This window comes from Habropoda laboriosa, unplaced genomic scaffold (assembly GCF_001263275.1).
Source record: "Habropoda laboriosa isolate 0110345459 unplaced genomic scaffold, ASM126327v1 scaffold40, whole genome shotgun sequence".
In the NCBI taxonomy this organism is placed as follows: domain Eukaryota; kingdom Metazoa; phylum Arthropoda; class Insecta; order Hymenoptera; family Apidae; genus Habropoda; species Habropoda laboriosa.
In genome coordinates, this window is record NW_017100231.1 from 5,823,821 (window position 1) to 5,850,924 (window position 27,104).

The 27,104-nt window shown below is 35.1% G+C and overlaps 3 protein-coding genes across 4 annotated transcripts; 1 reads left to right on the forward strand and 2 right to left on the reverse strand.

Annotated features, from left to right (window-relative positions):
* Positions 1-1,102: 1,102 nt before the first annotated feature.
* LOC108571620 (leukocyte surface antigen CD53-like) lies at positions 1,103-2,594 on the reverse strand. The gene is made up of 5 exons (XM_017933698.1): positions 2,370-2,594; positions 2,062-2,244; positions 1,678-1,848; positions 1,489-1,578; positions 1,103-1,243 (listed from the first exon to the last, which is right to left on the reverse strand). The coding sequence occupies exons 1-5, from the start codon at positions 2,592-2,594 to the stop codon at positions 1,103-1,105; spliced, it is 810 nt and encodes a 269-aa protein (XP_017789187.1).
* A 657-nt stretch (positions 2,595-3,251) lies between these two features.
* On the forward strand, positions 3,252-8,080 carry LOC108571507 (DNA polymerase delta catalytic subunit). 2 transcript variants are annotated; one of them, XM_017933562.1, is made up of 14 exons: positions 3,252-3,304; positions 3,578-3,680; positions 3,858-3,893; positions 4,237-4,348; positions 4,419-4,591; positions 4,664-4,923; positions 4,991-5,217; positions 5,282-5,448; positions 5,531-5,776; positions 5,851-6,153; positions 6,229-6,699; positions 6,771-7,177; positions 7,247-7,900; positions 7,974-8,080. In XM_017933562.1, exons 1-14 carry the CDS (start codon positions 3,252-3,254, stop codon positions 8,068-8,070), a joined length of 3,309 nt encoding a protein of 1,102 aa, XP_017789051.1. In that variant the 3' UTR covers positions 8,071-8,080. The 2 variants fall into 2 exon arrangements, with proteins under 2 accessions (XP_017789051.1, XP_017789052.1); XM_017933563.1 differs by lacking the exon at positions 3,858-3,893.
* Positions 8,081-9,256: 1,176 nt separating this feature from the next.
* On the reverse strand, positions 9,257-10,817 carry LOC108571555 (ADP-ribosylation factor-like protein 1). The gene is made up of 5 exons (XM_017933623.1): positions 10,670-10,817; positions 10,420-10,519; positions 10,019-10,135; positions 9,815-9,926; positions 9,257-9,603 (listed from the first exon to the last, which is right to left on the reverse strand). Exons 1-5 carry the CDS (start codon positions 10,671-10,673, stop codon positions 9,394-9,396), a joined length of 543 nt encoding a protein of 180 aa, XP_017789112.1. The 5' UTR covers positions 10,674-10,817; the 3' UTR covers positions 9,257-9,393.
* Positions 10,818-27,104: the final 16,287 nt, after the last annotated feature.

Sequence of the window (27,104 nt, forward strand, 5' to 3'; positions counted from 1 at the left end):
AATAATAATAGCACTAAATTTTTTACCCTTTGAACTATTTTTTCGCTTAAATTATACAAACAGTGAGATTTAATTTAAGAATTTGTCAAAGGGGGAAAGGTCTGCCATTTTTTGTGATTTATCCCAACTCAACCAAAAAAATGAAGGGGGTAACTCGTAGACGCTTATCCGGAAAGCAATGTGAACACTTATGCGGGGAATACTGTACACGATAACGAAAATAGATGTCGCAAAGATATTCGTGGGACAAAGAAAGGTGCAAAGCACCGGCGACGATGGGAGAGATAAAGACAGAAGATTCTCTGTATGATCACGTTCGGCAAATTATTATGATGTCAATATTTCGCGTCGCATATATACATATAACGAGATTATTCTCGTTACAACTCTGCCCGCTACTATTATTATTATTATTACGATCGATTCTGTGAATCTCGGTAAATTCGGCACGCAAGATAGCCCCCCTTTCGAGGATGAAAGCAAACGATGGTTAGACCCAGAATTTTTATATAACCGTACCACGCGATGAAAAAATCCTTGTGAAAATTACTACTGATCGAATCAATGATGCGTTGTTAAAGAGAGAAAGAGGGAGGAAGAGAGAGAGACGAGAAGAGAAACTTTCGATGCAAATTCTGCCGCTACACACAACACACACACGTGTGTCGCGAAAAACCCACCAGCATGTCCAGTAACAATTACAATATTACTATCATAAGTACAATATATTAAGTGTTTTCAGAAAATATATGATCTATATATGATAATAAAAGCGGGAAAACATTTCACATCCAGTTTGTTATTCTAACATCTCAGTCATTGGTCCTTGTTCACCTTCGCCTCATCTCGAGTGAAATTTGACCATTTCTGGTGTTGATTTGATGTTCGACTAGTCAATTTTGGCCGATACGTTCTCTCTTCATTTTAGATAATATGCAGAGCACGAGGAGGAAACTCACTAACTGAAAGGAAGTGTCGTTCGAACAGTTATGAATAGCTGTTTCATGAAATATAGAGTATATCAAAATATTAAAATTCTTTAGTTTTATGCGTTAATTTACTCTTGAGGTTATGTTCACATATTTTGATACGCCCTATACATTCACATGTTCATTCGACTCACTATGATCAAGAAGATCAACAGTGCGGACATGCTAATCGTGTGCACGTGCGACTTTAACAACAACACAGCACTCCTAAGACATCCTGTCCTGTAAGTTACGGCTTCTGTCATTTGTAGACACTATAAATCATTTTTTTACAAATTCTATGGAAACTTGTGAATAAAAGTAGCGATTTTAGATTTCATTTTACACCTATTGGATATTTCTTTTAATTTGAAAGATTAGGGTAAAAACGTCGCAGAAGTTTGAAGATTAGTATGTTTTCTTTTTGTATTTTTAATACATACATACATATATCTTGCAACGAAGATTAGTATAGATATCATTTGATCAAAGAACTATTTAATTGATAAAAATGATTTACTTCTTCGATGGGTTTCGAGCAACAACTCTTCGGAATGTCGACATGATATTTGGTCCAGTCTTTCGCAGACTTGATTCCACAACATTTCAACTAAAATATAGTTTCTCTTAACGGCTAATTTTCGAAAGAAGAAATGGTGTAAGATCTTTCAGAGACATCTAGGTATGAGTACGAGAATTGGTCTCTTACGTATCTGTGGGTATTGTCCCAAGCTTCTCTATTCCAGAACAAAGAATGATAATTTTCAATGGAGGCGCTCATATCGTCTTGAATTCCTTTTGCGATTTCTTCGAAGATCCAGAAACTCATTATAGCACTGATAAATATGATGCAGAGAAATGTCAAGTAACACAATGCGTACTGCAATGAAATAACTTTTTTTATTTAATATGTTACCTCTTATTTTTATCTGTTATGAATAACTTATCTGTCAAGAAAACGAAAAATAAAGAATACCGTCATTTCTTATGAAGAAAATATTCAAAAGAATTCCCTAAAAGAAGTATTTTCAATCTTTTTTATATAAAGTATTTATATAAAAGTTTTCACTAATAATGTTAAACGACTGCCTACAATGTTCAAAAATTTTCTTTTTCTTCGAATTATACCAAGAATGCCCAGTAACGATACTAGTGAAGCAACTAGACCCATGAATAATAGTGTTGTGATAAAAAAACGCTGACCAATCAATCTTGACATAATTCTGGTGTCAGTGAGAGTCCACACAGAGGTTACAACGCCAATGATGCCTGCAAGCTTTATTTATTTCTCAAAGAAAAGGATCTTTTTTTTAAATTAAACATTATTACAAATATACTTAAACTAGTATTTCGAATTATTCTACCCAAGATCTAATTACATTATCTAATTTATTTACTCACAAACGTTGCTGCATTGATTGTTAAAAAGACAAATTTTATACATCGTTGCGACAAATCATTATGTGAAAATTGGTGAAAATGCATTCCCAGAAAATTTGATCTTTTCTCGGTCGATACGGTTCCATTGCTGTCCGTAATGTCCTCCTCATCATCCGTTTCCGTTTCATCCTCATTTCCGTGATCTCCGTGGTCTGGTGTACCGGTAAAGAATTTATTCCAATTCATAGGTATGACGCAATCAGAATGTGACTAAAAGAAGAATTAAGTAAAAGTAAGTGATAAATGATACAAATTTTGTGTTACTTAAATTGATTTGAAGTCTTTAAATGGTTAAAATGTAACGTGATTAATAAAATTGAATTTCACATTTAATATATTTCGAGAGTATACAAAATTATTTCTTTAATCTCCTTATTTTATTTAGAGATTTTAAATTAAATACCTAATGTTTCCTTAATAACTATTATTTATATTAATTTTTTTTTAATATTGATGTACAGAAGTATGATAAACACATCCTCACTTCCTTATTTCGATTATTCATTCAAAGCATTTTATTACCTTTCATTGTAGTCATATCGCTTAGGGAAAATGGAAGTTTTTTGTCATTCTGCATTGGAAAAGTCAATAATAATAATATCTATATACAAATTTCATTTATATTAATTTGACTTCAACTTGATCTGATTGCAAACGGATTTTTGAAAAATATTTAAACTAAAAATTTATTTCTTGAAGTTACACATCCTGTTCATACTTTTAAAATAAAAGTAACTAGAAATGAAAATCTTTTCCCGCCTTTCTTGCTCAAGCCATTTTTATTACTTGTAACCGAATAATTCACATTTGATACATATGTTATTACGAATATAACAGGCCAAGATGAACAAGAAGCAATTTTCGGCACCTTCAGCTGCAAAAAAGGCTAAATACCGGTAAATGTTTGCAATATTTGCAAATAAGTTAATTTTAACCTTTTATGAGGTACCTTACACAATTATAATCACACGTTTGTTTATTAAATTATAACAAAATTTATCGAAATAACTTTAGTCTAAATATTATTTAAATAGTTATCACTGTTGCGTGTGTAATGATTGAAATAAAAATGGTTAATATTAAATGTTTCTTTTGGTATATGAATTTGTTATTGTGTGCATATATTTTTTTGTCTGTAATATTTCTTTTAATATATCATCCATTGATAGAGATGACACTGAGGATAACTACCCTGGTTCTTTTGAAGCAGAATTGGCTGTTATGGGTGAAATAGAAGATGAAGTTGGGTATACATCTCAGATTGTTGAAGAGGTATATATAAATTGAATGTTCTATTATTTCCTTATAATTACTGTTCAATAGATTATAGTATGAGATATATTAAAAATAATATTAATTATTACAGAAGTTATGTATTAAACAAAGATTAAGGAATTTTATATTCAAAATAATTTAGACATGTTGTTAATTAGTATTTCATTATTTTAGTCAACTGATGTGGTAGTAAATGAAACACCGAAAGCTGTAAGTTAATGCACATACTAGAAGCGTGTGTATTGTAAGATGTGTTTTCTAAGCACGTTACAATCATTAAATGCTGTTGTTGAAGTAATGCCTTACAAGCTTAATTCATCATTCTTTTTGTATCCATATGATAATACATAATCATCACTTTAACATAAGCTAATTTTTTTACATTACTTTCATGATTTATTGTGTACTGTGATTACATGTAATATTGAATTTAATTTGTCATAATACCTTTAGTGTCACATTCATTGTCTTTCATCTGCTGGCTAAGTTTTATTTTGTACTTAATATGAAAAAATGTATTTTCTGCATAATTATTTTTTGTTATTTTTATTAGGGTCCTGAACAAGAAAACACATCTTCAAAATGGAGTAGACTGCCTCCTCCACAGATAAACCCACAAAAAGATGCATTAATTTTTCAACAAATAGAAATTGATCATTATTCAGGTATATTTTACTATTATTACTAAAACAAACATAATATATTGTAGTACTTAATGTGCAATTCCACATGCAGGTGCACCATTATATGGAATGCCAGGCAGCAGAATACCTCCTGTACCCATAATGAGAATGTTTGGTATTACAGAACGGGGAAATTCTGTTTGTTGTCATGTACATGGATTCAGTCCATATTTATATGTTACAGCACCAGAGAATTTTAATGAACATCATTGTAAACTATTTAAGGTATACAACTATTGAAAATGAATAATGCAAATGGAATAAAAATTTTCAATTAAATCAATGTATCTTCATTAGAGTGCTTTAGACAAAGCTTTATTAAAAGACATGAGATCGAATCCAGAAAATATTCAGGAAGCTGTTTTGGCCGTCGAGCGAGTATATAAGCAAAACATGTATGGTTATGTAGGACATGGAAAAGAATTGTTTTTAAAAATTACTGTAGCACTACCAAGGTTAATATCACGCTGCAAAAAGGTAGTTGAAGGGGAAATAATTTTGTCTGAATTCAATCACAATTACACAGCTTTTGAAAGCAACATTGATTTTGATATTAGGTATGTACAGTACATTAAAAAATAATGTTCATTTCTCCCATATTTCAAAATTTAACTATTATTTAAGGTTTATGGTTGACACTTCAGTTGTTGGATGTTCATGGATTGAATTACCACCCAAAACTTGGAAACTTCGTGGCCAGCATGAACACAATTTACCATTGACTACAAGGTGTCAGTTGGAAGTAGATGTTGCATGGGATACTTTCATTGCTCATGCTCCAGAGGGGGAATGGTCAAAAATTGCACCTTTTAGAATTCTTAGTTTTGATATTGAATGCGCTGGTCGCAAAGGTAAAATATATTTTTTTTACTTTTCCATTGTATGTAAATTAATGTTAATTCTATTTACAACTAGGTATTTTTCCTGAACCAAATCATGATCCTGTTATACAAATCGCTAACATGGTAATAAGACAAGGAGAACCAGAACCTTTTATACGAAATATTTTTACCTTAAATACTTGCGCGCCAATCGTTGGTAGTCAAGTTTTAAGCTTTGATAAAGAACAAGTAATGTTAGAGGTATGAATGCATTCTAAATATACATATTATATCAATTGGTGTACATAATTAATATGTATCAGTTGTATTTTATTTTCCTTAGAAATGGGCTGACTTCGTGAGACAATTAGATCCCGATATTTTTACAGGATATAACATAAATAATTTTGACTTTCCTTATCTGATTAATCGAGCAAAGCATCTTAACGCGAAGGACTTTTATTTCCTTAGTCGAATAAAAAATGTAAAATCTGTCATCAAAACTCAAGTACTTCAAAGTAAACAGATGGGTAAACGTGAAATTAAATCTGTCAATTTTGAAGGAAGAGTGCCATTTGATTTATTATTGGTAAAATTAGTCATACTTAAATTTGTCATAAACCTCAATATATAACAATAGATTAAATTTGTATTTATATGTAGGTGCTGGTAAGAGATTACAAGTTAAGATCGTACACTTTAAATGCCGTGTCTTACCACTTCCTGCAAGAACAAAAGGAAGACGTTCATCACAGTATTATCACGGATTTACAAAATGGTGACGCACAGACTCGCCGAAGACTTGCCGTTTACTGCTTGAAAGATGCATACTTACCTCTTAGATTGTTGGATAAATTAATGTGCATTTTCATCTACATGGAAATGGCAAGAGTTACTGGAGTTTCTATATGCAGCTTATTAACTAGAGGACAACAAATAAAAGTTATTTCACAGTTATTGAGAAAGGTTAATCAATATAACAAATCTGTTGTTGGTTATTGATGCAAGGCATAAAATTATATTACAGATGTGTTATTTCAGACTAAAGAAAAGGATTATCTAATGCCAGTGCATCGGGGTCAAGCTAGCGATGAGCAATTTGAAGGTGCCACAGTTATAGAGCCAAAGCGCGGATACTACAGCGATCCCATTGCAACTTTGGATTTCAGTTCTCTGTATCCTAGTATTATCATGGCACACAATTTGTGTTACACCACGTTATTAAAACACGATAAGCAGGCCAAAAATAAAGTTAATCCAGATGATATAACTGTGACTCCAAGTGATTCAAGGTTTGTTAAAGCCACTATTAGAAAAGGAGTTCTTCCGGAAATTTTGGAAAGCCTTCTGTCTGCCAGAAAAGCAGCAAAGACTGAACTAAAAAATGAGACTGATCCTTTGAAACAAAAAGTATTAGATGGTAGACAGTATGCCTTGAAAGTGTCAGCTAATTCTGTGTATGGTTTCACTGGTGCACAAATGGGGAAATTGCCATGTTTGGATATATGTGCTGTAAGAGTCAAATACTTGAACTTTTTTAATGTTGAAACACATTCATTTATAATACAAAAGAGACATTTCAGAGTGTCACTTCGTATGGACGAACGATGATAGAACTAACCAAGCAGGAGGTGGAAGACCAATTTTGTATTTCAAAGGGGTATAAAAATGATGCTATGGTCGTATATGGTGATACAGATTCTGTTATGGTTAAGTTTGGCGTTAAAACAGTAGCAGAAGCCATGGAACTTGGCAGAGAAGCGGCAGAATATGTATCTTCGAAATTCTTGAAACCCATCAAGCTGGAATTTGAAAAAGTATATTTCCCATATTTGTTAATTAATAAAAAACGATACGCTGGTTTGTATTTTACTCGCCCAGACAAGTATGATAAAATGGACTGCAAAGGTTTGGAAACTGTGCGAAGAGATAACTGTCCATTAGTAGCAAACATGATGAATACCTGTTTGCAGAAATTACTTATTGATCGGTAACTGAATATTATATTTATTCGAATATTTATGTAAGTCAAAATTATTCAATTAATTTTTTTTTACAGGGATCCCAAAGATGCTCTAAATTATGCAAAACAAATGATTAGTGATCTTTTATGCAATCGTGTTGACATTTCTCAATTAGTGATCACAAAAGAATTAACCAAAACTGACTACACAGCGAAACAAGCGCATGTTGAATTGGCTGCAAAAATGAAGAAGCGAGACGCTGGAAATGCGCCAAAACTTGGCGACAGAGTTCCGTATGTTTTTATATCAGCAGCTAAAGGCACACCGGCTTATCAGAAAGCAGAAGATCCAATCTATGTGTTAGAAAATAGTATTCCTATTGATACGAATTATTATTTAGAAAATCAACTGTCTAAGCCACTTGTTCGTATTTTTGAGCCAATTCTTGGCGATAAGACTGAATCGCTTTTGTTGAAAGGTGATCATACACGCACAAAATCCGTTGCTACATCGAAAGTTGGTGCTCTCGCCGCTTTTACACGTAAGAAAGAAGTATGTTTAGGTTGCAAAGCTGTTCTGACACCGGAAAGGGAAAAGATGGCTGTATGTAAATACTGTGAACCAAGGGAAGCAGAATTTTATCAAACTGAATTATATCTTGGTAGAAAATTGGAAGAAAAATTCTGTAGATTGTGGACAGAATGTCAGAGGTGTCAGGGAAGTCTTCATCAAGAAGTGTTGTGCACAAGGTTTGTTTTATGGTAACGGGAAGTTTCTATTAATTTGTATTAAGTAGCCTAATTCTTCATAATAACCTTTTAGCCGTGACTGTCCAATATTTTATATGAGAAAGAAAGTACAATTAGAATTAGACACACAAATGAAAAGAATTGAAAGATTTGGAATCCCAGAGTGGTGAAATTAAGAAAATGGAGAGACGAGCGAGGTGTGTTCATACTTATTATTAATGTGTACAAAAAAGATCATTATTTTATGTACATACGTTAGTTTGACAAACACAGGTCATAATTTTTAGAGCATTAGTTTTAACCAAACTAAAAGTTACTGGAAACATAAAATAAAAACAGAATAAATCACAAGTTTGATACAATTTACATAAAATATTTAATCCTTTTTGCAAATTTTTTACAAATTATATATAGAAAATTTATAAATGCACATAATACGATTGCGTATATATTGAAAATCCTTTTTTATGTATAAAAACATGTACTATCCAAAATTTTTTAAAGTTATACAATCAATTTTATCAATTAAAATAACCAATCAACATGCAATTAATATTTGTGGAATATTTATTATGAAATAGTATTTATAAAGATTTTAAATACATAAATTATCAAACCTCGGTACACTGCTCAAAGGGTGCGTTTAACCAATGCACCTCATTACTATTTAGTAATATTTGTTCTTTCAAATTATGATTTTAAATGAATATCGTTTAAAGTACTAATCTCGATTTTTGTACGGCAGTATTAAATCTTTCCAATTCTATGTAACAAATTTATAAACATCGTTCAAGATATTGTGCTTCAATGTTAAATCAGATTCTCTTGTTTTCATATTATGTTTCTTATAAAAATGAACAGTTTAAATATATAAGTGTCTTACATTATACAAATGAAATTAAACCAGTTACACATATTTACATAATTATTCACACAGTATGTCAAAGTATTGACACCTTAAACGATTTCCAAAGTTACTGCAATATGTATAAATGATCGTTCTGACTAATAATATAATAAAAGTAATGTATTTATGCTAATATACATTACACTTTCTGTTCTCAATAGATAATTTTCTGTAAAATTTATTAAAAGCTAATGAACTTTATATTACTTTGTATAATAACAAAAGTCGCTTACTCAAATGTTATTACATCGTTAGATAATAAAAAATTGTATATTTTTAGTAATAATAAAACATCCAATAATAATGTAGAAAGAAATATTTCTATTTAAAGAATCTCTAATGTTTATTTCATTTTAAATTGTATAGAAAGATAAAATTTTTGGTTTGTTTTTATTCTTCACTTCACATTATGAAAATCGTGGTAAATCATAGAATAAATTTTTCGTGGAATTCGTAAAGCTATTTAAAACATAATTATAATAAATAAACAGAATGATGTGCCCAGCTCTGCATGGGTGGTTCAAAGTGACAGTCATATGACTAGTCTTAGTAAGGCTTGGGTAAAAAAAGTTTTTAATAATGTTAATCATTTTCTACTTTGCAGCGCATTTGACAACCAGTCCATTGCTTGGTCTAGCCCTTCACCTTTTGTTGCAGATGTTTTAAAGATTTGGAACGTTCTATTTTTAAGAGCATCTAATCCCAGTGCCTGATGCACCTCTGCAACACTTAAACACCCTGCCATATCTTGCTTATTTGCCAAGACCACCAAAATGGCACCTTGTAATTCTTCTTCCTGAGAATGTATAAATATAGTTTTTAACATTATGTTAATAACTTAAATATACATATGTTACAGTTTGATGATTATGAGATTATAAGTGGCAGACTGCATGTTAGAGATATTTCATATTTGACTGTGATGTTTAAGTATTGTTATTACCTAATAAAGTATAACTTATAAATAAGATATTCAGCAATTATTGATAGCAGTAAAATGTACTTACTCTCAACATATAAATTAGTTCATCTTTTGATATGCCTATCCTATCCTTGTCTGCTGAATCCACAACATAGATTATTGCATCTGTGTTTGAATAATAACACCTCCAATATGGTCTGCAAATTAAAAATTTCAATGTAACATTCGCACATGTTGCATGACTTTCAAATATTAAACTAAGTGAAATTAAACACAAATTGTTTCATACCTTATACTAGTTTGACCTCCCAGGTCCCACACTTGAAATTTTAAATTTTTATATGTAACCTGTTCTACGTTAAATCCTATAGTAGGTATTGTTGTAACCACCTCACCAACCTGCAACCTGATAAATACACCATTCAAAACAATTTCTTACACACATAGTGCACCAGAATATCCACCAATTTTATCTTAAATTGTTCATACCACACAACGAACATTTAATTTTCGGTTATAAATGTCAACACAAAATTAATACGACGCACAAATATAAAATAAGCCGATCAATCGGAGAAACTACTACGAATATGTACCTAATTACAACCTGATATCAAACTGAGAACGTATATGTGGTAAAACGTAAACTGTCAAGCGAAATGTAGACAAGCTTGTCAATGTAGAGCACACCTGTACAGAATCGTAGTTTTCCCGGCTCCGTCCAAGCCTAGAATTAAAATTCGCATTTCCCGGCTGCCAAGCAAATTACGAAAATAACTGAGTAATCCTCCTGGAAAGGCCAAAGTGTTGGAATTACGTATAAATGAAACACTAAAATTGCATGACGGGTCATCTGCCGATCAGCCAGTATTTGTATTCACTCAGTGGATTAGTTACGATTTCGGTAGCATGTACCTTCGAGAATTATCACACAACTCACCCATATCGATCACGTATTATTTCCAATTCATATAGTATAAATTAAAGTTTATTGTCAAATTTAATAACCACCACTTGTATCCCAGTAACCGGGGCGCACACCCCTTTAACTGTCCACGGATGCAGTCCGCTTCAGATCACTTGCTGACTTGTATCGTTAGTCGAACTTGTGTGAAGTTGCAGTCGTTCGTCTGTATCCTCGATGTACCAACTATATAGCATAAACTGCTACGTTCAAGAAAATTTTTATACAATTTAGTTAATAAACCGCCAATATATATTCTGTTTTTATCACCTTATGTACTAGTTATTTCGTTTTTCATATACATCCCATTGACAATATTATAGCATGATCTAATCCATGCATAAATACGTTTTCACACTTAACTCGATTAACACATGGAATTTATGAAATAAAAATGATTTTTTCTTTTACCATTCGTACTAATATGTTTATTTTATAAATGTTTTTGCTGAAGCTATTATAAGTAGGAGTTCTAAACCACTGTTTTTTTCAAAGCTTTATTTCCGTTCTATAAATAGAATTTCTTTTGTTTTTATTTACATTGAAAATCTTTTCAGCTCTACGAAGTTACATTTCGTAACAACATACATTTCTGTTGACTTCCACCATAATTAAGCACCTGATTCGATAAGCTGATAACGTACACTGTCACCGTCGTTCATTTGAAAGACCGACGATAAATTGAAATCGCTAGTTTTATATATAATGTGTGTATATTGTACTTGATTCATTAAATGCATATGCGTAAACATCTGATATACGCAAAAAGAAACAATTGAAGATAAAATAATCAATATCTTTAATGTTACCTGAGCTTCACATATATTTATTTACATAATATGATATATTTAGAAATTTTAAAAATTCTAGAATATAATTTAATGCAAACTTTAATACGTGGAATAAATTATTTTAAGAAAAGAATCAGTATTTGATATTAAACATTTTCATATTTGACATAAATATTACTGTACAAAATTGAAAATGATCATAAATACACAAAATTAAAATTTCACATTTCTCAGTTGAATACCAACACAACTCCGTTGATAAACCATTGCAACATGCAGTTCTACCAACCGCTGATAGATGGCAGAGATATCGTCTTCCACGTTCGTCCCTTGTGCAGGAGGTTTTTTTGTAGCCTGGACCGAAAGTGGTTCTGCTGGGATGCTGCACAAACGCGGCGCCTGTGTTGCTAGTAATTGACAGCTGCCGAAAAGCGGCGACTCGGTCGGACGCGTGTGTGGATATTTTATCTCGTTAATGAGATGGAAGATACTACTTGCGAAGATCTGAAAGAAACCGGGTGAATCTGTCTGGTTCCCGCGGCCCCAGGCTATTGTTGATTTCGACACATCATGTATTTGCGCCAACATCATCGTCTGCGTGGTACAGTTTAAAAAGTTCGTATGTGTTTACAGTTTCGCGAAACATCGTGGTGCACGTTTCGCCGCGGTCATGTATACCATTACAACGTTTTCCGTATTTACGTACCCTACGGTAGAATAGTGGAAATAAAAAAAATGCTCATGCAACGTGAACACTGAATGAGAAAAGTGAAGTTTTAGTTGATAATTTTATCGAGTGTTCCTTAAGTGCCCGTCATGCCGAGTATATACATATGTTCGTCCCTACGAACTCGTTGAAAAAAGTTCGGTGAGTTGTTTAATATAAAAATATATCTCAGAAAATCTTTATATTTACACGTATTGTTTAAAAAATAGTAATTTTCAAGATCTACTTTACTTATTTGCCAGAAATTTATACAATTTTACTCAGTAATTCAAATCACACTATAACTAATGTTAAAAAAAACAATGCAGTAGTTTATAAAATTTTAATATTATAATCACCATCAAAGTGAAACGTCGAAAACATACAACGAAGATCATCGGAAATTTTTGGACGGTAACAAAAACCCCATAAACTGGTCAATTCCGAAAGTTCGCATACTCTAACGTCTAATAACTGCTGAAAACCGGTTTTCCCGAAAATTAAATTTTTCTCGAATGCACGCGACGGTCTCCTTGATCTCTAGACGTCTCTGTCTGTCTTTTTATCGAAAAGCATGCACCTATTGGACTCTATTTCGTTCAAGAATCATAAGGTACTGCATAAATCCTTGTGAAAGAACGATTTGGACCTTTCAAAGGATTTACAGCTAACCGGTTGCCGCGTAGGTCGCACACTCCGCGAGAACCCTCGTCTGATAGATCGTGATCCTCGGACTTTCGCCCGTTCAGTAACGTACACGGAGACACTGATACGGGCCCGACCATCGAATTCTCCCATCTAATGTTTAACACATAGTCGAAGATTATTCATCTTGTCAAAATCGTCCGTACACAAATGTTAGCCATGTTTCGTCCATGGTGAACCAATCCAGGTGACCGAACATATCGCACATGACAGGTACACTTAATACACCGGACTATGCATATTATGCGTAATTTCGACTCGTATTTGCTCGAAGGTTCAGCGGCGATCGTAAACACGGCACTCGCTACCATAAACTTCAGCGGGCATCGTATACACACACAAATACCTTTACCAACTAGCGCGACTTATTAAATCGTCGGTCGTTTACTTGCCGCATCCGTGGATCCGTCGGTTCATAACGATCTCATAAATCGTATTGATCTACGGTCCCTGGGGAAATATTTTACGTGCATCTATATCCTACTATATAGGCATCGTGAAAAAGAATCTAAGGAAAACTGTTACAAGCGGCTAGTAAAGTACGCCGCAGTGATACGCGACGAAGGAATGCATCCGGGGGATACCGGTATTCCTGTCGCGTTGGGATCGATAGGACATAGCGAGTAGAAAGGAAGGAAAGGAGGAACGTATAAAGCAATAATGACAAATGGAGAGGAGACTCGCTTCTAAGAAAGGTCATGGAGTTTTGCGTTGTTCTACGGGAAAACAGGGACACTAACCAACCGAGTGTTGTTCGCTCGGTTGTCAAATACGCGAGAGAGCGAACGACACACGGATCGACAAAACCAACCGATCGAGAAATTCGTTGTGTGATCGTAGCAAGTGTCGCTGTGATACTAACAAGAGTGACAGAGAAAGATAAATACATATAGAGGACGAGAAAAAGGGATAGAGACCAGAGAGAGAGAGAGAGAGAGGGAGACAATGTAAAGCCGCGTTTCTCCAGCGAAGAGGATCGCGGCGAGGGTTCGAATAAGAGGTGCTGTGGTGGGGGTGGAAGGAGGGGGTAAAGAGTAGGACAGCGGGGAAAAAGAGTGAGCGCGCTGGAAAAAGGTGGAGGGAGGAGCGAGATGGATATACACGATATAGGTTTTGGTTTGGGCAGCCGTTGGAATGCGGCGGCCGCGGGGCGGACGGCCGTACGCCATGCCACGCCGTATGTACGTACACTTAATGCCGTACGGTGTGTACAGGACCCAGCGCCGCGTCCAGCACATTCCGTGCCCCAGGCAAAATCGTACTTTTGTTTACGCCCACGTGCGCCTCCCTGGAACACGAATTTTCTTCAGGTCCTCGGTAAATCACGACCAGCGGTCAATGTCATTATTTCCACTGTCGCCACGTGCATGCGCGACAAATAGTGAACATGTAAACGATAAGCCGTATACGTTAACTAATACGTATATACGTTTTTCTTCTACTTATTGCACAGTAGCACAACTTTTTTCTCTCAATTTACTCTATCGGTAACGATTGGTTTGTTTCGCTTCATTGGAGTGAGTCTTCATACTCGTACGTTTGACGTGAAGGGATACTCTTGTAATGAACATTAAAATTTCAGAACATTGTAATTTGCACGTTCACAAAAGCACGAGAAACTTCTCAAATGCAACTTTCAACAAATAAAATTCACTTTTAATGCTATTCATTAGACCAGAGTTTATTAATTGTCTGAACTTCGTTCTGAACGGATTCTGTCACGTTGAGGTTAGCTTTAGTAGGAAGTTATTCAATTGAACGTTTCATTATTGCTACTAAATGTTGATTTCCGTTAGAAATTCCTACTTTTTTATCGATTCGATGGATTCGTCGGTAAGATAGTTCGTTGGTGGATTTTCTATCTAGGAATTCTTGCTCTTCGAGCATCGTTGTGTGGTGCTTTCCAAGTCGCGCGTACGCGAGACCCGCCGGTTCAGATGAAGATAAGACTAAACGTGATTTTTGAGCTAGAGCGCACCTGTGTCACCTCGGGAGATTCCCGTCGGCGGTTTTCAACTGCCTCAAAGCTTGATCCTTGATTGGTATCTGTGGCTGGTTGACAGTTATGGAAGTTAAAGGAACCAGTTAACGTTGAGAGATTGTATTTTTGTTATGGAGGGATAAGAGGATGTAGTACACCGTTATACAGTTTCAAGCAACAGCGCGTTAGAGATTGTTTCGAACATAATCGAATCTTTAAGTGGATGGTAGTACAAGACATAGCTAGGGCTATTACGAGAAGGTAAAATAGGAAGAGGTTATGTTCACTTGTAGAGTGACGACAGAAATTAGTTTTGATGTTATTTATTACTTTGGGAGTTATTGTGCTGTGTACGAGTATGAACATATGTATTACTAAAGTTCATTTTCATGAAAGTACAAATCTTAAAATGTGCAATTAAAAGAAAATAAATTTTGTTTCATCGGTGAGACATGTTAGACGTAACTTTAACCTCGTTTTAGGGATAATAAGCTGTGAATATCTCTGGTTTGACAACACTGCTCGTTATAGTTGTTTTCGCGCAAATCTGCATCTCCTTTGAGACTTGAAATGTCAAGTTGAAAATTATTATACGCCAGTGACTATCATTATGGTAAAATACGAAGGTTGAGTTTCAACTATGGGGAGAATGATAATAAACGGTGCTGTAGAAGTAGAGCAGAACCCGAATACAAGGAGAAAACGAGTCATAATGAATTGGTCAAATAAAAAAAAGAGGAAAAACACCGGTTATTTTATATGAAGGTTGTAAGAAATAGAATAAAACCTAAGTTCTTGAGTAAGTGGGTCAGTAACTGGAACAACTATGCAAGTGAAACGTGTAACAAATAATCCGCATTTTGAAACAAATAAAATTTCCGACCCAACCTAATCTAAAAAGAAAAGTAGTTTATATTGAATTATATTAATATTTACTATTTTATTTTATATCTACACTTTTTCTATTATCTTCGAGACGTTGAATCCTACCAAAGTTTGTCTGTTGAAGCTAGGAACAGCCATTAGATTTGATACACTCATATTTTACTGCCGTCATAATACAACTTGATTCGAAATTTTTCTGTTCAAAGGAGAAAAATATTACGGTGAGATATAAGATAGACGTGGAATCTATCAAGTTCTAACCTAACAGAAAAAACATTAATATGGCTACAATTGCGGTGCTACCCAACAAGGTTGAGCATAGTCGAGTGCACGTGCGCTCCATGAATTTTCAAACCAATTTTTTTCAAACCAAACTAGATAGGAAAGAATGTTATTCCACATTTTATACTTGTTTTTTCACGTAGCATGATTTGTTCTTCAAATATACCATTACATTAATGACATCCGGTATATTCACCTATATCACTATCGTGATATCCACACTCGTGAATTTTACGAATTTTTTAAATCTTCAAGAGATATAAAAAATAACAAATAAACTCATGATTTAGAATTTAGAATAATCCTTCAATAAACATATTTTACAAACTTTAAAGATAATAAAATATAAGTAAAAAATATAGAACGTACTAATAACATATACCTACACATTCGCGTTACACATTAATATTCACGTCAGAAAAATGGCGGATGTAATGGATGTTGGACGATTTAAGGCCCTGTCATAAGAAATAGGATGATCGGAAAATTTGTTTCCTTGGGTAAAAAGGTTGGAAGGATCTTAAAGAATGTGGACATTCCGTGAAGATCGCGTGGATAAAAATTCCGCGAAAGGGCAGTGAACATTGCGCGCGTGCTTTCACTTCGCGTTGGAAATGGGGGTGAGAAGGGTCTGTGGCGAGGGGACAAGAAAGTATGAGGGGATGGAGAGACGCGAGACGCGAGACGCGAGACGCGAGACGCGCTGTTTTTGATATGCACGCTTAAGGAAGCACTTTGGGAGCCAGCCAGAGTAATTGCATACAAGGGCCCGTCAAAGCGAGCAACACGAGACCCGCTTCTCGTCGGGCCTCGTTTGCGGAAACTTCCAAAAAGTCGACACCGCGCCACCTGTGCTTAACGTTTGCAACGTGAATTGATGGTTCTTTTCCTTATTTCGTTTTTGTACTCTTTTGAAAATATCTTTTTAAACGTAGGATTTAATGTATGTTTCTCTCTCTTACTTTAGTTATTTTGCAGGTTAGAAACGTAGAATGGGAGAAGATTATTAGATCTAGGTAGTAGTTAGAAGATTGTTTAATAGTACGTGGCTTACACTTTGTTGAAGATGAGTAAATGATTGATAAGAATTTGTATCTTGATAAAGATTTATTTATGAAGAATTAAATTTCTGTTGAATGTTGTATTAAAGTAAATAGTTATTAACGAACAGTTCTTTGTTGTTTATAGCACTTTTTACAGATTCTCATACCTTATACAATATACGCACATAAACAATGCAGACAGAAAGTGATGAAAGTTTTATTCTTATATACCTCGAAATCTAATTAGAAGTTAATCAAGGAGAAATTAGTAAAATACAATTCTATCTTGTACGATCAAATAACCATTTTTATTATACCGTAATTATAAATTTAAAATAATCAAATATACTGTTCAATTTTAAGAACATCAATTTCACTTAAATCACTACCAGACGTTCCACACATTCGTTCAATTAGCTTAAATAATATTCACCTTAAAATAACACCTAACCTAACTTTTTACCAAACTATCCGAATAATCGATTACATGAATCATATTCTAAGCATCCGAAATATTCGAACGCTTTGAATGGTGTTAAAAAACCATTAGCAGTGAAGGGTTATTATCGACGTTATTATCAGCCGATTTAATGACGTGAAAACTATCCTTCAATGCGCCTCACGCCCCCGCGGTCGAACGAAACGTATGTAATTCGTGTGGTCGGCTAAACAAGTGATCCGTGCGCTGCCTCGTGTGTATGGCTCTATTCGTTGAATTATGAAGCCGGTCATGTGGGGAGAATTGCAGTCCGTCGAGGGGTTAATCAAACTGCACTATCAACCGCTGCCATCCACTTATGCAACGGGACACATTGAACCGCGCCCACCACTGTTTGCTCCTGTGCATCGATTAGCTTCTTATGTTTCACCATTTTTTTTCCTTTTTTTCTGGAACTACATACTTAACTCGAAAGGGACGTTCCCGTTAAAACAGCTGATCCTAAAGGAATCTCTGAAAATTTGTTTTCCAATTAGAATGTCGAATTTAATATGACCACGTAATAATTTCAAAACGTTTTTAGAACTGATTAGTTTGATTACTTCGAATTTTATTGGCTAAATTCAAATAGTGCTTACTTTAATGGTATTGGCTGAATTCAAATTTTGAATAGTTTGAATCTCATTGGCTGAATTTCAAATTCGAATAGTTTAAATTTCAAATCGTACGAAATCGTATGAAATGATGAATTTTGGCCACCTTTTCGAGAAACAGCGGCCACTATGCGACATGTACTAAATTGTCATGAATCTCATCTTTAGAACACTGCAGGCGTGCGTGATAAACCAGCCCGATAATTATCACAGAAAGTCCCTCGTCTATGCAATATAGGGGTCCGTGCGCGTTTACGAGCGACTGATTGAAAACCAGTTATCAACTGAATCGCCTCGCGGAACAGATCGCGCTAGCATCGGGGTTAAGGGAAGCAATGGCGTTCGCCACGAAATAGGAAAATTAAAAGTGCACATGTGCCGGATTTTTTCCTGATCGTTCACCTGCGACCGTCGCAACTATCCGCGCATGCGCACGTGTGTGTGTTGCACGGAGAACGTTATTTTCGCATGTTATGTATAGAACTCGGACGTTCGCTTTCCCGTGCATGCAGATCCTGGCTGCATGTCGTTCGATTGTTACTATTTGATGCTTCGTATTTAATGAATTTTCCTATTCCTACGATAATAAAGAACATCTGATGTGAAGAATGACCACTGAATGTCGAAGATTTCTTTCGGTTAAGCCTTTAGGGACTTTGAAGTTAGTAATGAGCATTGGAGGTTAAATCTTCTGTATCGACGGTAACCTTTTCCTCGTGTAACAGTCACCATCTTGTTCCCTCTCTATCTCCATATGCTCGACTATATTATTCTTTTTTTCTTATCGACGATTTTTTATTACATTTTACAGAACCTGTTATGCTGCAGTAGTAAAGTAATATCTCGTTTCGAAGTTTGTAAGCGAGATTGTAATTGTATGCTCGTGTTTGCTACAATCGATGTTAAGGAGTATCCAATATTGCAAGATTTATGTTGCTTTTAAACAAAAATTCTTACAAAATAGAAGATTCTGCATGTAGGTATGCTCAGAAGTAGTAGTCTCGCAAAGATAGTTTCCAGAGTATTCACCTTTCTAATTCATAAATCATAAGTGTCTCTCTGTCGCTCTCTCAATTTCTCTTTCTAGCTCCTAGCATTCGAACCTATAGAATCTTCCCCTTTGCATTGTAATGAATACTTGCTTAATCACCAGTGGATTGATTTGAATCTCCTCTTTCTCCTTTTTAAAGAATATTCACATTAAAAAATTTGTATTTAGAAACTGTATTGAGTTAAATTTCTCCTGTAAAATTAAAATTAAATTTAAATTAATTGAATTGATAGAATTAAAATTAAAAAATTATTCAGTTAGTGTTCTAGAACTGATAGTCTAATTGCAAAAACTTTTACCATGAACAATACATTCTCTTCATTCTATAAATGTGTATGTATTCTATAATTGTGTAACACAGTATGCGTTTATCAATCTGTCTGCATAAAAAGCAATCACAGACCGGTCTGTCCTCGATAGTTAGTTCGATTCACGAATAGAATTGACTATTTCGTGTTTTTCGTTATCGTTAATGAGTTGTATAATGAACGGATAGCGAGCAATTGACCCCGAATATACTTCACAGATCGGTTATTAATCCGTGTAAAGTTCATCAGATTTACAATATAGTGGATTACCGAAGAATAACTTTTTCTGAGACGAAAGTGCAATTTATCTGAAACTCACACCATCGAACGATACATTTCTTGGAAAGCCTAATTCATTCATTCAAGTATTATATTATAAACTAATTGATTAATTATTTTTCAGTATATTACGTTAGATTTTTACTTCACATTATTACCAAAAATTTGATTGGAATGTATGCGTTGAGAAAAAAATCTTCCATGTGTGTCAAATTGTTTCACGAGCATTTTACACTCTGTGTTGCATGATATAGTGTATCATGACATGTACGTGACTTCGGCAAATCGAACAAATTGTCCATATGAGTCATTTACTTTGAAAGTAGTATCTGCAAGTTCATTTTTTCCTTTGTTTCTGGATATGTACTGAGATAATGATTTACGCATTTCAACTTCCTTTCTATTACTTCATGTTATTTAGCCACAATTCACCAGGTCAAGCATGTAATACAAGATAATAAATTTTATTCTAAATTTGAAGTCAATATTTTTTATTGTTTACTTTGTCCTTCATTTTAGAAACACTCTCTATGTTCTAAATGATTCGCTACTTTTCAAATCAATTTCAATTCGAATTTAAAATCTGTTTCGTTTTGTCCTTCGTTTTAGAAACACCCTGTACATGTCCTAAATAATTCACCTGTTTTTTAAACTACCCTACATATGTATGTGCATATTTTCAATGGAGAAAGTTCCAGTAAATTTTCTCGAAAGGCAGTCGAACCCCGCCGCGCGAAATGAACGACATACCAGGCAATACACTCTTCCTATTAACGCATTCGACGCGTTTCCTACGATAATTAACAACGCGGCGTTCGCGGCGCGACAACAGACACCGCGCGTGTATGAACAGAGGAATAATTGTTTCCTCCCGTCCGTGATACTATCGCGCCACTAATTATTCCCAGAATCATCCGGACGCTCGTTAATGACCTTCGAGCCCGAGAAGAAAGTTTCACGTAATTACTTTCCACCGTATATTTTCCCGATTGAGCGTGGATTTCACGCGCCAAGTTTCTATCTACGTTCTCTCTTCCACCTGTTTTTATTCCCCGTTCGAGGCATTATTCATACCATATTTTTACTTTCTACATCATAAAAATAACTGCTCAAACTGTACGTTATTATATGGACATATTTTTAGGTTAGGTTTTCTCGATAACAATAATACTTTTTAATAAAACACATTCCTAACCAAAAAGTTTCATCCTGTATACAAAAATAAACAATCTTCATCTCTGTACAAAAAACAATATGTATAATCTGCAAAAAAAATGTAAAATATGTAATTCGAATTAGCAGGTCTTCCAGCGCAATCAGCAACGGGAGACACAATGAACGTCGAGCGAGCCACGATGGATGGTTGCGGGCAGCAGCCGCTGTTTTTGACCGGCACTTCCGGTTCTGGCGGTATATCCAATCCCCAACAGCAGACCGTCCAAACCGGTGCTCCCCCAGAACACTATGGGGGACCATTGAGCCTGAGTATCTGCATATCCGATTCCGGCCACGAGATACTGCGACCCAAGCCTCGCCGGTGAGTGTGTAGTCTTTTATTTCACGTGAACCGTCGCTGATCCACCAGCGATCCTCTGTAATCGATATCGATCTTAACGAAGATCTGATTAATGGTCACGTTCACGGTGATCCGCTAGCCTCGATAAAGATCGATTAAAACCGCCCAGGAAATCTCTTTGAGAAGACGTTAACCTCCTCGTGGCATGAAACTATTCCCCTCTCTATTTCAAAAACAGTAACTATATTTCTTTTTTTTTTATTAATTAATTTATTTTATTTTCATATACACCCCTCTTCTTTTTTTACAATGTTCATTCGATAATGTAGAATAATGAAAAGTGAAATAACGATATTATCGACGGCAACTCATCTTCGATCCCATTATCGATTTTATTAGTTCCCTTATTGACCAGAGGGCGTTGATAAATATGGCAAACGGTCTGTCGGAAGTCGAAAGTAAATTCGTAAGCGGTGTACCATACATCTTCATTACACGATTTACGCAAGTATCTACCGCTGTTTTGTTACTCTGGCGAAAGTGGTGTATCGTGTTCGCAGAGATTATAGATTTTAAGTAATTTGAATGATTTATGGCATCTGTAGTTACCGATGTTGTCGATGATGGTTATGTTAACGGTAGTGATATTGACAAGAGGTATCAACTACCACTTGAAAGTCACTGGAATCGCTTCCTATTTTTTTTTAATTGGTCAGTTAGTCGATCGGTTAAAAGTCTGTGGTTGGCTATCGATGATCTGTAACGTGAGCGCGGGTCTCTTAAGAACATGGTGGCGAGACGTGAGTCAGTATCAGTGCGTCATCAGATCCTTGAAATGTTGGCGAAACATAGGTTATTCATGGTTCAAGAAGACGCGATTTACAGTCTCAGATGGTGATCATTACACGAACTAAGAACATGGACATGTCGTAAATTGATGTAATATAGGTTATCCAACTTCTATTATTTCTAAGGTAATATATAGGGTGTTTAATTTTTTTCAATATTTCTGAATAGATTATCTAACTCTGAATATTACAGTAGATTCTTTACGTACACTCGTGTAAAAGAAAAAAAATTATTTTTTGAGAATGTTAAATAATTTTTTGCAATATTTACGAAGGGTATCGAGTTCAAGGGCCTTTGTTCTCGAACACGCGGTGCAGAATGTTTTTTCGTTCGATGTTTAGCGGGATCTCAAAACATCACCGTTAAAAGAAGCCAGTCCACTTGCCGATCCGATTAAGGATCATTAAAATTTACGATGTACGTAATTACGACCGATTCGATTAACGATGTCGAACGAGCATATATTCGTAAGACACACCTCCCCTTTCCCCATCATTTAGTTCCATCGACACCACGCCGCGCACCACAGTCCCGGATCCTGAAAAATCTGTTCGGCATACAAATAGGTACTGAAATTTAAGGGTTCACGTAATAGGCCCACAATTTTTCGAAGTTCGTTCACCCGGTGTGTACACGTAACGGGCTCGTACGCGATACCTAACGCAAAACGTAAATAAACTGTTGGCCGTGTGGTTTTTTCGTGGTTTCATAGTGACTCGCCAGATGGAAACAATGTTCCGTAAACGTGTACAGTGAGAAATTATTGGTTTTCAATTTTGTTTTTTGGATATTAGTGGTGTAGAGTATATCGAACTTAATATTGTAACATTTTAATTTTTCAAAGGAGTTATAAATACAATACTTAATACCAATCTCTGAAACAAAGAATTGTAGGTTATGTTATTCTCTCAATGACAACTGCGTTGACCTTCGAAGCATGTGCACAAACTACAATCAAACGAAGGTTAGGGAATAATGGTTGTCGTGAGATACAACAGTGACATTTGGATAATTGGAAGAAAGGAAAATACCGCGTTTGTTTTAATCTTATGTTTTATTACATACAACAATAACGTAGTGTGTTTTTCATTACTCCTTAATTTTTTCGACATCAAATTAATAATTTCAACATTGAATAGCGAATTTCTAACCATTTCAAAAAGTACAATTAAGCAAGAAAACATTGAAAAAATTTTCTTCACTGGGGTTCGAATTGTAAAAATCCTCCCGCATTGAACGTGTTAATATATATAATAAAAATACAAAATTTACGTAATCTCTTCTCGATAAATCAACATTGTTACATAAAAAATTTTGAAACAATATAGAGTCTACAGGAAAAATCGTCTGACTTTTAAAAAGCAGATCCGTTCCGTGACACGGTGGTTAAGATTTCTAGGTCGGGAGTTTGGCTTCGGGATTCTGTGTACGTTTGGTTCATTGGTATTCCAGCGCGCGAGCGTGTCGTGTGCACGCTCGGTGATTCGTATGTAAAACACGGCCCATCACGGCCTTATCAATATGTATGACACCGAATTATAATCGATAATAATTGCCCATCGATGCGTAACATTAAAATTATCGATTGCGTATCGTATTCCTCTCGATTTTGCCCTGATATTCAGTTAAAAATAGCTTGTTCCATGAAAACGGTCACCGACCCGTTTTGAGGTTAGAACATTCCGAAGAAACATCCAGTTTATATCTTATGCAAGTAGTTTATTGTCTTGTGTAAATCTAAGGGTTAACCAAGTTGTGCTTAATAAATTCTTAAACTTTTCCTTTTTTTATTTCCATAAATGATAGTTTATAGATTTCTCATTTGTTTATCTATCGTTTTCAAACGTCAAAATACTCCCTGCTCTATCACAACCTTCCTAAAGTATTTACGATCTGTCTTAAACGCGAGCATATAACGTAAAGTTATAAACGTTTCTACACAATACTGCGTGAAAAACCTAGACACTTCAATAAGCGTGCCAAAAAATGCAATCTCATAACTTTCATCTAACGTTACAACACCTCAATCAACAACAAGCCCTCTATAAAAAGCTGGAATCAATCAGCAATGTACCGACTGTACAGACAGAAATACCGACACTAGGCTACAGTCACGCAAGATTAATTTGGCGCGTGGTAGCGTAGATCACCGCAACGGACGGTTAACACAGGTACGCGCGTGTGCGCAGCCGCGTAAGTGGGAATAAAGGGACGCCTGGCTGCGTGCGCGTGCGCGTGAGCCTGTGCACAAGGGGAGTTGTTAAAGGAAGCTTAAACGACGAGCACGTTGTATTTCGAACGAGTCAACGACCGCAAAAAAATACGCAGTCATCTTTCGTTGTAATCGTACGTATAAGGATACGTGGAATGCGCGAATGCAATCCCCCGTATGAGAATGATCATTGTCAGGGATAAGGAGGCAAAGTGACGTGCATCCTTCTAAGCTCCTCCTTCGAAAGCATGCGGAATTATTTATTAAATCAACGGGAAGCCCCGTGAAATGTGCGCATGGTAAACGAGTAGCTCGTCTCCTGTTCCTCCCCACTTCTTCCTTCGCTTAGAGGAAAAATCGAAATTTATTTCTGACATGGCTGATTGATGATTTAATGCATCTGGCTTGAGTTTACAGTGTAGAGACTATTCGAGAGACTAGAAACTGTGCTTCGAGCTTGTGGTATATGCTTTGAGGATTCCTTTCGACTGTGAATACGGTCTGCGGTAGTTTTTCGTATTGCAAGTGGTACATTGTGAGTGTATATACAGGGTATTACTTTCAGCAGACTATACGGTCGTTCAAAGTCAATCTTTCGTTGCATATTTGTTACAAGCTTTTTAAATAATTTTAATAGTTGGTTGTCAATGATCATCAGAGCGTCACTAAAAAATTGGCATCGGTCACGGATCACCACCATGTCGGTCGATGTATTAAATGTATAGAACAATAGTTCAAGCACGTATTGAAATTATTTTAGAAAATAAGGGGTCACTTGTGACGTCATTCGCAATCGAGGGAGTGGCCTTAAGTGACCAGGTCGGTTTGGATGTAATAATGTAAGTAATAATCGATGAAATAGGAAGCTAAAATAATCGACTAAATACTTGAACTGTCGGTTAACAATTTGAACGAGAAATGTAAATATTTTGGTGAACTTTTTTTGCAACTCTTTTAAACTTGTATACATAGATATATGTATCTACATACATTAAGAATTTAATGGAGCGTCTAAGTGAAGTTAGGCTATCTTCAGATTTAAATCTTAGAATGGAAAGTGAGCACTCCGATGAATAATGTATTAAAATAGAAATACTAGACGGTATTTATCGGCTAAACCTTTCTGTGAATTATAATTAGAAAAAATTGGTCGTCCAACCGTATAAAAGCTTCTTTTTTTAAAACCACTTTTCATAATAACGGTGATTCATTGGTAGCGAAATAATATTTTATCATTCTTTTATATTTACAAGCCACATTATAACTTTCCCTAATTTTTTTCAAATACGACTGGATAAAAAATTAAATAATTTTCTTTAACGTTAAAATATTTATCCCGTAAGATTTTAATATATTTTTTCCTACTATTTGTACTCCATTTTTTATATTTAATTTCGTTCAAAAAATATTTAACAAAATCATGACCACCTTTCATTAACATCAACGAATCAAATTATAACTTAAATCACCATACTTCACTGTTTACCATGCCTCCGCAATCTATCGTTAAGCCTTGAACACTTTAAATCTACACCTGGAAGTATTGACGTGCAATTAAGGACGATTCTCCATAAAACAGCCGTGGGGACAAATCGGTCGTGGAGTATCAATGAATCGCGAGACGCGAGAAGCGCGCACGCGAGCAGACGACGAAGATGCGCGAGCGTAAAATATTCTGCGTGTCGAGCCGGGGTTATCGAGGGTTATCGAAGAGAAAACCCGTCCGTGTAGCTCGTTGCATGACCGATTTACAGTGACGCGACTCTCCTCCGGGTCCCGTTCCATTGAAATATACCACTGTGCACGTACAGGGTGTAACATAATACGTGGTACTCATTTCAAGAATAGAATTACCACTAAAAAGAACGATCAAAAATATTCACGATAAGATATGCACGACCTAACCTAGTTTTTGAATTTCAGAAAATTTTGTATTTTGATCATTTTGGTTTTAAATAAAGTGACCTTTCTATACAGTTTTACGTAAAAAAAATTTCTATCCATTTTATATAACCTTTGACTCGTCGTAAAAGAAATGTTTATATAAACTTGTGTCTCCATGCCTAGGGTATAATAGCTGCGCGGTCAGTCATGGTTGCCTTAGTAACGCAGGTAGAGTAGGGAAGATCTGTTTACTTGTAACTGAAACTTAGATACCAGTACATCAAACAAAAAATGTTTTCATCTGCTACCGCTTTGTTCGACTAAACCTCAGTTGTGAAACATTGTGTATGAAACTAAATGTGGAAATAAAGTCACATAGGATGTTTATATAACCTTTTTATTAAATATTTTGGTGCTGCATCTATGTTTAACCTTTAATTATACTTTTTTTTTTTAATAATCATGTAGATTAAAATGAGTTATAGAGCTATAATTAAAACGAAACTTAAATTTTATCTAATATAATATCTCTTCTTTATCGGATTTCAACGATAAAAGTACAAGAGAAGCCACGACTTTGTTACAAGACAAAAGGTTAAAACGTTCCACGTTATATTACACCTTGTATACCCTGCAGGTGTGCATATTTGCACGTATGGAAGCACACATATCCTGGCAAGTATTTATCTGACGGAGTTGCGTTGTATTACGTAAAACAATTACGTCGCGGGCAGCGTTAAACTGTACCGCGATCACGATACATATACCTTGTATGTCGACCCCCCCCCATGTTACGGTGAACCGGCACGCTATGAAGTTCTCAACGA